At 37.0% G+C, this 11801-nt stretch overlaps 1 protein-coding gene across 1 annotated transcript in view; it reads right to left on the reverse strand.

Moving 5' to 3' along the window:
* KIFBP (kinesin family binding protein) overlaps positions 1 to 11801 on the reverse strand; it is a 40000-nt gene that overhangs the window by 6462 nt on the left and 21737 nt on the right. The window contains exons 3-6 of the mRNA XM_017548932.2: positions 6821 to 6900; positions 6341 to 6524; positions 2889 to 2973; positions 790 to 905 (exon numbers count right to left, since the gene is read on the reverse strand). Of these exons, the coding sequence (XP_017404421.1) occupies positions 790 to 905; positions 2889 to 2973; positions 6341 to 6524; positions 6821 to 6900 (465 nt within the window). The remainder of the gene's footprint in view (positions 1 to 789; positions 906 to 2888; positions 2974 to 6340; positions 6525 to 6820; positions 6901 to 11801) is intronic.

Below are 11801 nucleotides of genomic sequence, written 5' to 3' on the forward strand. Positions count from 1 at the left end.
AACAAGAGCGAAACTCCGTCCCAAAAAAAAAAAAAAACTTTAAAAATTAACTGGACATGGTGGCACACACCTGTACTCCCAGGATGAGGCGGGAGGATTGCGTGAGCTGGGGAGATCAAGGCTGCAGTGAGCCATGATCATGCCACCACACCCCAGAGTGAGAGCCTATTTTAAAAAAAAAAGAATATGATACAGTTCCCAGCTCTCAAGAAACTTATATTCTAACCAAAGAAAAGTATTCAAGGAAGAAGCAGTATTTAAGATAGGCTTGAGGATTGCATGAGGCCTTGAGGATTGGGATCAATGAGGTGGGAGGACTGTGTGACCTGGGGAGTTCAAGGCTGCAGTGAGCCATGATCATGCCACTACACTTTAGCCTGGGCAAAGAGGGAGAGCCTGTTTTAAAAACAAAAAGAATATGATATAGTTTCCAGCTCTCAAGAAGCTTATATTCTAACCAAAGAAAAGTCTTCAAGGAAGAGGTAGTATTTAAGATAGGCCTTGAATGAATATAATTTATTTTATTTATTTATTTTTGAGATGGAGTCTTGCTCTGTTGCCCAGTCTGGAGTGCAGTGGCCCAATCTTGCCTCATTGCAGCCTCTGCCTCCTGGATTTAAGCAATTGGATGAGTAAGATTTAAAACCAAGAAAGAAATATTTATGAGAGCATTCTATATGCCTTTCATATTAAACACAATGTGAGCCTAATGAGCACAATCCTCACTATGAGTTTTTACTTACAAGTTGCTCATTTAAGAAAGAAAAAGGCAACTTCTGACTGTATTACCTGCATAGAGAGTTGGGCATTCTGCATAAGAGTCAAACAATATTTGATCCAGCATCTTGCTATTTCCCCCTTTCTTTGATGATAAAGCTCTGGCACTTCTCCTTCAGCTTCAGGACCTAAAATATACATGTGATTTGTTTAAGTTAGTAATCACAACTGTAATTTTTATTGGGTATTGTAATATTTTGTATATCACTTTTTCCTTACTATAAAAGTAACAGATCTTCACTGAAGCAGGGGGTTCAGGGGAAAGGGAAGAAAGACCCACCCCAAATCCTACTACCCAGAAGCACTCACTACTATTTTTGCATATTTATTCTCATACCACAAACACTTTATTCATATCATTATCAACTCTTAGCTTCATTTTAAAATACAGCATTATATACAATTAAATAGATAATCCATTATTTAATCATTCTTCTAGTTCTAACCCGGAACTTGTTGTTTCCAATTCTTTGCTATCACAAAAACCTCTATGTCACACAACACGTGGTTGTGGGGAACCTGGTGCTAAACCATTCACAGATGAGCTGCTTCTGGGTCAGAGTGTCATACATAGCAGAGCAGCTTTCTTGCTGCAATCTATTGTAAGTCAGCCCTCAACACAAAGGTTTGTAAAGTTTTATACATAAACATATATATATGCATGTATGTATATGTATATATACATATTTTTTAAACTCGAAACATGAATATATCTGTGCAAAAATCTGTCTGAATTTTGGATTACTTCCTTAGGACAGATTCCTAGAAGTGGAATTTACTGAGTAAACGAGTTTATAACAATTTTAAGTAATTCACAACATACAGCCAAATTATTTTCAACAAATACTCCAACCAACAATATATGAGAATGTTCAGTAAGAACATTTTGAAAACATCAGACATTGATATTTTTTCAGCTTTCTATTTTGAAGAGTAAAAAAAAAACACTCACAAAATTACTTTAAATGAGATATTAATATCTCAGCAGTTTAGTTTTTATTAATTTTTTTGAGACTAGTGCCTCTTAGACTTGATCTATAATTAATTCAATATAGTCAATATATTAGGGAAGAAAGCAACTATTTACTTTGTACCTTCCTTTAACCCTTAAGGGCCTCTGCATTTTTCAGATACACAATTAGAATGTCCATTTATAAAGACATGATGTTTCAAAATCTAGAACATCTTAAGAAGGTTGGAAACTGTTCAACGGTGAGTTATAGAATCAAACAGAGGATAAATAATGAACTTATTATAAAACCTGTTAAACGACTCAAAGACACATGTTAACTGTGATTTTCTAAGACTAAATGAAAACCTGTACTTAAAAAGATGGATATTTGGCTACATCGCTTATGCATGTAGTATTCCAACCAAAAATATATCATCTGAATCATGGCATAAGGAAACATCACACAAACCCCAGCTGACAGTAATTCTATGAAATAACTGGCCTGTATTCTTCAAAAATGTTTTGTGATGAAAGGTAAAGAAAGGCTGAGAAACTATTCCAGATGAAAAATGCCTAAAGAGATGTGACAACTGAATCCAATATGCAATCTTGACCTGTATAAACCAGTACCGGAAAATAAATGCCAGAAGGAATATTAGGGCAACAACTGATGAAACGGAAATATGCACTGTTGATAAAAGAATTGTATCACTGTTACTTTTTTTAAAATTTCTTTAAAAAAATAGATGGGGGGGTCTCACTATGTTGACCAGGCTGGTCTTGAACTCCTGGCCCCAAGCAAGCCTCCCTTCTTGGCCTCCCAAAATGCTACGATCACAGGCATAAGCCACCATGCCTGGCCGATGTTACATTTCTTGAATTTGATAAATGATCTATGATTATGTAAGAAAATATTTTCTTAGGAAATATATACTGAAGTATGAAACGGTAAAGAACCCTAATGTATGTAACCTTCTCTCTAATGGTTCAGAGAGAAAAATAAAATTTGATTCCAAGTGAAGAAAACACTAAAAATTGGTGCATTTAGGAGAAGGGCATATAATAGCTCTTCTGTTCTTGCAACTTTTCAAAAGTTTAAAATAATTTCAAAATAAAACATTTTTTAAAAGCTACGTAAAACATGCACAAATAAACTTACTGTCTTCTGTGGCTGAGATCTTTCCAGTTTGACCAAAAATGACATTAGCAGCTGATAAACAGTGCCTGGCCTCCATAAAGCATAGCTATTGGGGAAATAAACAACAGTGAATGCAACTATCACACACAGCTTTATTTGCAACTGATACTTGCATAATTTTTTTTTTAATATGGGAAAGGCTATAAAATCAGATAAAAATACCACAAAGGAGACCCTGTAGAGTTGCAGATCATTCAGAAGGTATAAAAGATATATTATCATATTATCTGGTTAAAATGTTACCTCAAAGGTTAAAATAATAATGCCCTAAACTCTTTAATAATAATCCAGTCTGTCTGAAAGACAACTACCAAGTAAAAGTTAGCTCTCCTTATATAATCAATGAATATACAGGAATGGCTGTCATCCTACACTTAAATTGCCTCAAAAGTCCTTTAGGTTCAGTCTAAATAGCCAAAATCCCATGCACAATAAATTCTTAGACTATTTATATTGTGTCAGAGGATTAAAAGAATTTTTTTTTTTTTAAGAGACAGGGGCCTCACCCTGGCCCAAGGCAGGAGTGCAGTGGCAAAATCATAGCTCACTGCAGCCTCAACCTCCGGGGCTTAAGGGATCTTCCCACCTTTAGCCTCCTGAGTAGCTGGAATATAGGCACATGCCACTAAGCCTGGCTAATTCTGCAGTTTCTCTATGTTGCCTAGACAGGTCTCCAACTCCTTGCCTCAAGACATGCTCCCACCTTGGCCTCCCAGAGTGCTGGGGTTATAGATGTAAGTCACCTTGCCCAGCCTGAAGATTTAATTTTTATTAGGTTTAGAGAGCCCTTTTACATCCTACTATACAAAAACAAATAGGATAAATTCGGATAGGAAGAGATTCCTGTGTTATAAAATCTTTAAAATTTACATACAATAAGGCTTCCCACCAAGTTTTAAAGTCAACAGATTTCTACAGATGAACTTTATGGAACTGCTTTACCAACACTCTTGAAGACTTCATAATTCAATTCTGGGCATGGCAAACCTCTCAAACAATTAGAGAAGATCTCCTTGTTAACAGAAACATTTTGTACTTGTCATGTAAGTCAAAGGACCACCCAGCAGAAGTTCAAAGTTAAAGTCCAACTTTTAGTTGGAAGCCACCCTCATTAAATAGAATGTCTATTTAATATTAATAATACCTGAAAGGCTTTAAATGGTTGGCTATAACTTTAAAATCACAGCATTAAGTGTATCTTTTCATTATGGCAAATTCAGAAGCCATCTTGAGAATAGCTGGGCACATGTAGTATTAGCCCAGCAACATCTAAACATCTACAAATAAAAATGTGTTAAATGTTTTTTTTTTTTTTTTTAATTTAGATGGAGTTTCACTCTCGCTGCCCAGACTGGAGTGTAATGGCGCAATCTCGGCTCACCACAACCTCCACCTCCTGGGTTCAAGTGATTCTCCTGCCTCAGCCTCCCAAGTAGCTGGGATTACAGGCATTCGCCACCATGCCCAGCTAATTTTGTATTTTTAGTAGAGACGGGGTTTCACCATATTGGCCAGCTGGTCTCAAACTTCTGACCTTGTGATCCGCCCGCCTCAGCCTCCCAAAGTGTTGGGATTACAGACGTGAGCCACCACACCCGGCTAATTTTGTATTTTCAGTAGAGATGCAGTTTCACCATATTGGCCAGGCTGGTCTCGAACTCCTGACCTTGTGATCCACCCTCCTCGGCCTCCAAAAGTGCTGGGATTACAGGCAGAAGCCACCACGCCTGGCCAATGTGTTAACTCTTAAAAGCCAAAAAAAAAAAGTTAGTTTACATAATGAAACTTTAATTATCCCTCTACAATCCAATCCCTTAACCATTATCATCATTTCAGCTTTGTCCAGATTGACTTCCTGTGAGCAACCACTGCTAAAACAGTGAATGCCTTATGCCCTCTAGGTGGCTGGTAAATGTGGGACTTTAGCAGCTGCCAGGTAGAGATTCACCAAGTAGCAACACCTCATCACTGGAATCAGATGAAGATGACAATGATATAAATGAAATTGCATTTTAAAAAACCATGGTTCAAATCCCTCTTTTTGCAATACAACTTAGTTTTAACAAAAACTTAAAGATTTTGGTAAAAAATAAAAGTACAGGGTGTGGAAAGTGCTCATGGAAATTACTGCATGCTCCACATAAGTAATGCTTAACAACTTTAAATTTTAAATCACACTTTAATATCTAGATATCTTAGTACTACCAATATCCATGGAGTTTTAAGTATTAAAGTCAGTGACTATATAATTTTAAAGTTGCTAAACAAAATGAACAAGGGGCCTCCAACAGCTATAAAAAAAGATGTCACAAGCAGAGGCCCTTTAGATAACACTTTTGATGAGGACAATGAAATGGATTCATGAGAATTAGTTAACTGAATACTCTGATATATGCAGTAGCGTTACTTACACACTTGATCTTAGACCAAAGTCCTAGAAGCGATGCTGCAGTCACCACAGCCCTTTCTCTCCTGCTAATAGCTTTTCTGAATGAAATTCTGTGGGACAATACTTTAATCATAGGGCGTATTTACAGAACCAATGCTAACAAAATGCTCAAAAAGGATAAAGTCCCAAAGATAAGGCAGCAGGTTACCAGAGAGATGAAAGAAGGAACTCTGATAAGCAGAGAATCATCAAAATTTTAGAGAGGCTTGTGAGTTAGAAATACAAATAAAAGTAATTTCTATTGCTGAGATGGCTTATTAAGGATTAATAGGAAAATCTAGTTAGAAAAGGTAGGGTAAAATTATTTTAGCATTAAAAACTCTTGGTGAGTAAAGGAATAAATGAGTCAATTAAGAGTACATCAACATGATCCGAGCAATGCTTTTTTAAATTTTTATGAGAAATTCTGATAACTAAGAAGTTCAAAAACATTGTCCCTGTGTAACAATCCAAAAGAAGTATGTCATAAAGACCTAGAACTTCGGAACTCAGCAGACATATTTTCCAACATCAAAAATTACAGAGTTAATTCTGAAAAATAACTGAAATACATCACATGCTTTTATCAAAGCCCACATTTAACAGTCAACTTCCTCAGTCAAATTCTCAGAGTTATGAGATTACCATTACATAAAGATAAAGTTATATCTACAAGAAAAATCTGCAATTTAAGGTAATATCTTACTGAGTTGAGATGGTGTGCCTATGTTAAAAAGAGAATTAGTCTTAAGTAACATGTAAAACAAATGATAAAACTCAGTATTTTTAAACTCAAAAGAATTCATATAACAAAAAGCTACAAAATTTTAGTACACTGGCAAATTGGGCTGCATTTTCGGGTCCAGTTGTACATCATTAAATACAAGCTACCTGTTTTTAAAAGATGGTATTTTCAAGGTACTGCTGGTTCTATTTTTATACCTACTATTGGTATTCTGTTAGATAACTACTTCAAGAAACGTACCTTATTGATGTAAAACTGTGACAAGGTAGCAGCATTGATAGCCCACTCTATAGGATGGTAGGCGTTGTGCTCAAGCTGGCGCTTTAGTGTACTGTGGCAATAGTGAGCAGCCTTCTCAAACATTTCCAGATGCTGGTAGACTTGAGCTAGGTAATATAGGTTATGAGTATAAACCTTTTCAAATCTGTAAAGAAAAAGTAAATCAATATTTGTGTAATGGTTTAAGTTTTATAAGTAAATTTCATATATATTTATTTTGATCCACCAACCCTTTGAATTGGATTTATTTATTGTATCTATTTTACACAAGGAAACTGAGTCTCAGGTTTGAACAAGATCACATAACAAGTAAGTGGTAAATGGAGGTTTCACTCACATCAGAATCCACATTCTGCAACCTTTATAAGTGCCTTTTTGAACAATCACCTTATCTATGCTATGTGGAAATATTTGTAAGGGCTAATTTCTATATCTACTCGCCTTTTTGATCTCTCTTGTTCAGTAAGTTTCTCTTCTTCAGGAAGAAAACATTCAGTTGGCTCAAGAGGAGGACTCCCAACCTACAATTAAGAAAAAACAAAAGCTCTTTAAAGTTTTAAACTGTAAACACCAAGTGCCCTCTTCTGGAGGACCTGGAGAAATCAACATTTACAAGACAAATACATTCATTTTTCCCTAGTCCATTTTTTTTTTTTTTTGAGANAGTGCAGTGGCACAATCTCAACTCATCGCCACCTCTGCCTCCCAGGCTCAAGCGATTCTCCTGCCTCAGCCTTCCAAGTAGCTGGGATTACAGGCATGCACCACCATGCCTGGCTAATTTTTGTATTTTCAGTAGAGACAGGGTTTTACCATGTTAGCCAGGCTGGTCTTGAACTCCCGACCCCGAGTGATCCGTCCACCTTGACCTCCCAAACTGCTGGGATTACTGGCGTGAGCCACTGTGCCCAGCGAAATAATATTTCTTGACATGTGAAAGTTATATAAAATTCAAATTCAGTGTCTGTAAGTTGTTTTATTGGAGTACAGCTACAACTGTTTGTTTGCATATTGTCTATGGCTGCTTTCATTCTAAAGCAGAGTTGAATAGTTGAAAGAGAGATCATATGGCCTACGAAGTGTAAAAAATAAACAATCTAGACCATTTCAGAAAACAAGTTTTCTGACTTGATATATTAATTCCAAGAAGTTTGTGTAGACTATGTACATCAGAATTAACTGAAGGAGAAAACTTAAGTGCAAATTTTTCATCTTTCTCTTAGACATTCTTATTCAATGACTCCAGAGCAGTTTCAGGGCTCAGCCTCTGGGATTATCAGAATCTGCAGGGAAGTTCAGGGCATCAGTAGGTTTGGGAATCACAGACTCACTGTATATAGAGTGCTTCAATTTGCCCTTCTAGTATGCCAGTACTTCCTGGTTCGTCATTTCTTATTCATTTTGCATATAAATGTAAATGATATTCGAAGAAAGCTGACTCTCATTAATAATGACAATACATTTTTCTCAGAACCTGTTTTGTTTATATCCTTAGAATATTTTTAGTTACATCTTTAGGTTAATATGTTTATTTAAATAGGCTAACATAATTTAAAGAGACAAAATCCATAATGTGATGTTACAGATTAAACTATTTGCCATCTAGAACAGATTTAGTACCAATATTCATAAGCAAAACTATCACTAGTATCCCATTAATTTAAATTTGACATGAAAATGGTGCCCAATTATGAATTATGCCAGGAAAAGGAAAAGGAGATTGGGATCATTTATTGACTAAGACATGGAACGCTGTCCACGTGCCATTGCACAGACGCCACTGGATATTAATCCGCGTGTTCTGCAGCTATCACTCTGTGGAGTCTAGGTAAGGATTTTGACCTAAGTTCTCTAAGACAAGATTAGAGATGCTTCTAGATACTTAAACTCTTACTAAATCTCTCTTTCAGTTTCACTCTCTCTCTTTTTTAACATTGCTGTTATTTATCAAACAAAAATTTTTAGTTTCTAATGTAATCGTTATTTTCTTCAGGGGTTAATTACTTAAAAGCTTAATTGTAAAATAAAAATTTTTATGGCCTATGGAGGCAGTAAATGTTAAATAACAAAATATAATTTGTATAACTTTTTAAATAAAGGGGAAAAAGTGAATATTATGAATATAATGTAGAATTATGAAATCAAGCTAATTAACATATTCATCACCTCACATGTTCCTCACTTTTTGTGGTGAGAACATTTGAAATGTATTGTTAGTGATTTTTTGAAATGCGTAATACATTATTATTTACTATATTCACCATACTGTGCAATATATCTCAAAATAAAAAAAAAAGTATTTTTTCTATCAAACTGGGGCTTTGTACTCTTTGACCATCATCTCCCCATGACCTCAAAACCCCAGCCTCTGGTAGCCACTATTCTACTCTCTGCTTCTTTGAGTTCAATTGTTTTAAATTTCACATATGAGTGAGAACATGCATCATTTGTCTTTCTCTATGTGGCTTATGCATAATGTTCTCCTAGTCCATTTTTTTTTTTTTTTTTTTTTTTTTTTTTTTGTTTTTTTTTGTTTTACTTAAGAAGTAATTTTCCATTTTAAAAATTTTTATTTATTTATTTACTTATTTTTTGAGACAGGGTCTCTGTCACCCAGGCTGGAGTGGAGTGGCACAATCTCAGGTCACTGTAACCTCTGCCTCCCAATCCTCCTACCTCAAGAAATTCTCCTACCTCAACCTCCCCAATAGCTGGAACTAGAGCTCTGCGCCTCCACACCTGGCTAACTTTTATATTTTTTTTGTAGAGACAGGGTTTCGTTATGTTGCCCAGACTGGTCTTGAACTCCTGGGCTCAAGCAATCTACCCGCCCTGGCCTCCCAAAGTGCTAGGATTATATGCATGAGCCACTGCACCTGGCTCAACAAGTAATTTTCTTAACCATAAAATCTGAGTCAAACAAATAAAAGATATCCTATAAGTTCACATTTGACAAAAATTTAACTGTTGTTGCAGTTAAACTGCAAATATGCAAAAAAAAATCCACCAATTTGCTTTTAGACATATCTAATTCTTTAAGTATTTTATTTTTTCTTTTTTTAATTCTTACTTATTTAAAGATGGGGGTCTTGCTCTGTTGCCCAGGCTGGTCTGGAACTCCTAGCCTCCAGTGATCCTCCAGCCTCCCAAAGTGCAGAGACTATAGGCGTGAACCACTGTGCCCAGCCTCTTTAAGTATTTTAAATCACAATTTTGTCTGGTAAAAGGGCTTTTTAAAAAACCTACATGAGCACAACAAATAGGAAAAATGTATATATCTCCACAGTAATATTATTCTAAACTGACCACTAATAAAAATAAAATGAGAGATGTTTTTTGTTTTTTTGAGACAGAGTCTTGCTCTGTTGCCCAGGCTAAAGTGCAACGGCAAGATCTCGGCTTACTGCAACCTCCACCTCCTGGGTTCAAGTGATTCTCCTGCCTCAGCCTCCTGAGTAGCTGGGATTACAGGTGTGTCCCACCAAGCCCAGCTAATTTTTGTATTTTTAGTAGAGACAGGGTTTCATCATGTTGGTCAGGCTGGTCTTGAACTCCTGACGACTTATTCTAATATTTTTTTTCTCAAGGAAATAAGTATATTAGCCCCTTTCCATATAGGGACATTAAAACCAGATTCCATTATTTATTGCCTTGGGCAAGTCACTTGATCTCTTGTGTTTCTGTTTCCTCATCTACAAAATAAGGATAATAACAGTATCCATTCATAAGGCTATGAGAATTAAGTGAGTTAATATTTATAAATCACTTATAACCCCCTAAGTCTTCCAAAAGAGCAGAGCTGCCTAACCTCTGCCTCATTCTACCTTTTTTTTTGAGACGGAGTCTCACACTGTAGCCCAGGCTAGAATGCAGTGGCACGATCTCCACTCACTGCAACCCTCTACCTCCCAGTTCTCCTGCCTCAGCCTCCTGAGTAGCTGGGATTACAGGCCCCCAACACCACGCCCGGCTAATTTTTCTGTATTTTTAGTAGAGATGGGGTTTCACTATGTTAGCCAGACTTGGTCTCGAACTCCTGACCTCGTGATCCGCCCGCCTCAGCCTCCCAAAGTGCTGGGATTCCAGGTGTGAGCCACTGCGCTCAGCCCCTCATTCTACTTCTATGAGGATAGTCGCATCTAGAAGCACACTCTTGCTTTTAACTGAATTAATTAAACTCCAAAAGCAACAACACTTTCCAAAACAAATATGATTTTACATTGTGCATGTAAACACTAAAAGCAGCATAACTTGGGCTCCCAGGACTTACAGAAAGTAAAAATAACTAAGATAGGAAGCAAGGCCCAAGGCAAACACAATAGATAAGTAATTTTTCAGAGAACTCTTCAACAATTCCGAGGGCTGCTTAACATGCTTACCCCGTCTAGATGAGGGGAATTAATCAATATATTATTTTATGTACATACTTAACTGTTATGCCTTTCACACTTCATACGTAACATTAACAGTCAAATCAGTCTCTTCTTTCAACTGAAATAGTGGTATAACTAAGCACAAAGAATTTTGCTATATGTGTTATGTTTCCATATCAATACTATTTTTAATGAAATACTATTGATGCTTAGTATCTCTTTTTTTTTTTTTTGTAAAGATATGGTCTTGCTTTGTTGCTCATGTTAGTCTTGAACTCCTGGCATCAAGAAATCTTCCCACCTTGGCCTCCCAAAGTGCTGGGATTATAAGTGCAAGTCACCGAGCTCAGCTTTTGCATTTTAGCTTATTTATTTATTTTTGAGACAGGGTCTCACTCTGTTGCCCAGGTTGGAGTGCAGTGGCTAGATCCTGGCTCACTGCAGCTTTCACCTCCTGGACTGACCTCCCAGACTCAAGCCATCTTCCCACCTCAGCCTCCCAAGTAGCTGGGACCACAAGCACAAGCCATCACACCCAGCTAATTTTTTTAGTTTTTGTAGAAACACAGTATCACTATGTGGCCAACACTGATCTTGAACTTCTAGGTCAAGCAATCCACCCACCTCGGCCTCCCAAAGTGCTGGGATTAAAGGTGTGAGCCACTGTGCCTGGCCTCAAACTTTACATTTTAAATTAATAGTTTCACATACAAGAGTGTGAGCCTAAAAGCAAGAAAGGAGAGACTAACATCTCTATTTGGCTTTGTGGCACACTGCTCTTCTTAGTACCACAGGAAGAAAGTTAAAATGCCAAGCTACAAGGCCAGGCATGGTGGCTCATGCCTGTAATCCCAGAACTTTGGGAGGCTGAGGTGAGCAGATCACTTGAGGTCAGGAGTTTAAGACTAGCCTGGCCAACATGGTATCTATAAAATACAAAAATTAGCCAGGCATGGTGGTAGGCGCCTGTAATCCCAGCTACTCGGGAGGCTGAGGCAAGAGAATCACTTGAACCCGGGAGGCAGAGGTTGCAGTGAGCCAAGATCACA

The sequence above is a fragment of the Cebus imitator genome, unplaced genomic scaffold (assembly GCF_001604975.1).
Source record: "Cebus imitator isolate Cc_AM_T3 unplaced genomic scaffold, Cebus_imitator-1.0 Scaffold215, whole genome shotgun sequence".
Taxonomy (NCBI): Eukaryota; Metazoa; Chordata; class Mammalia; order Primates; family Cebidae; genus Cebus; species Cebus imitator.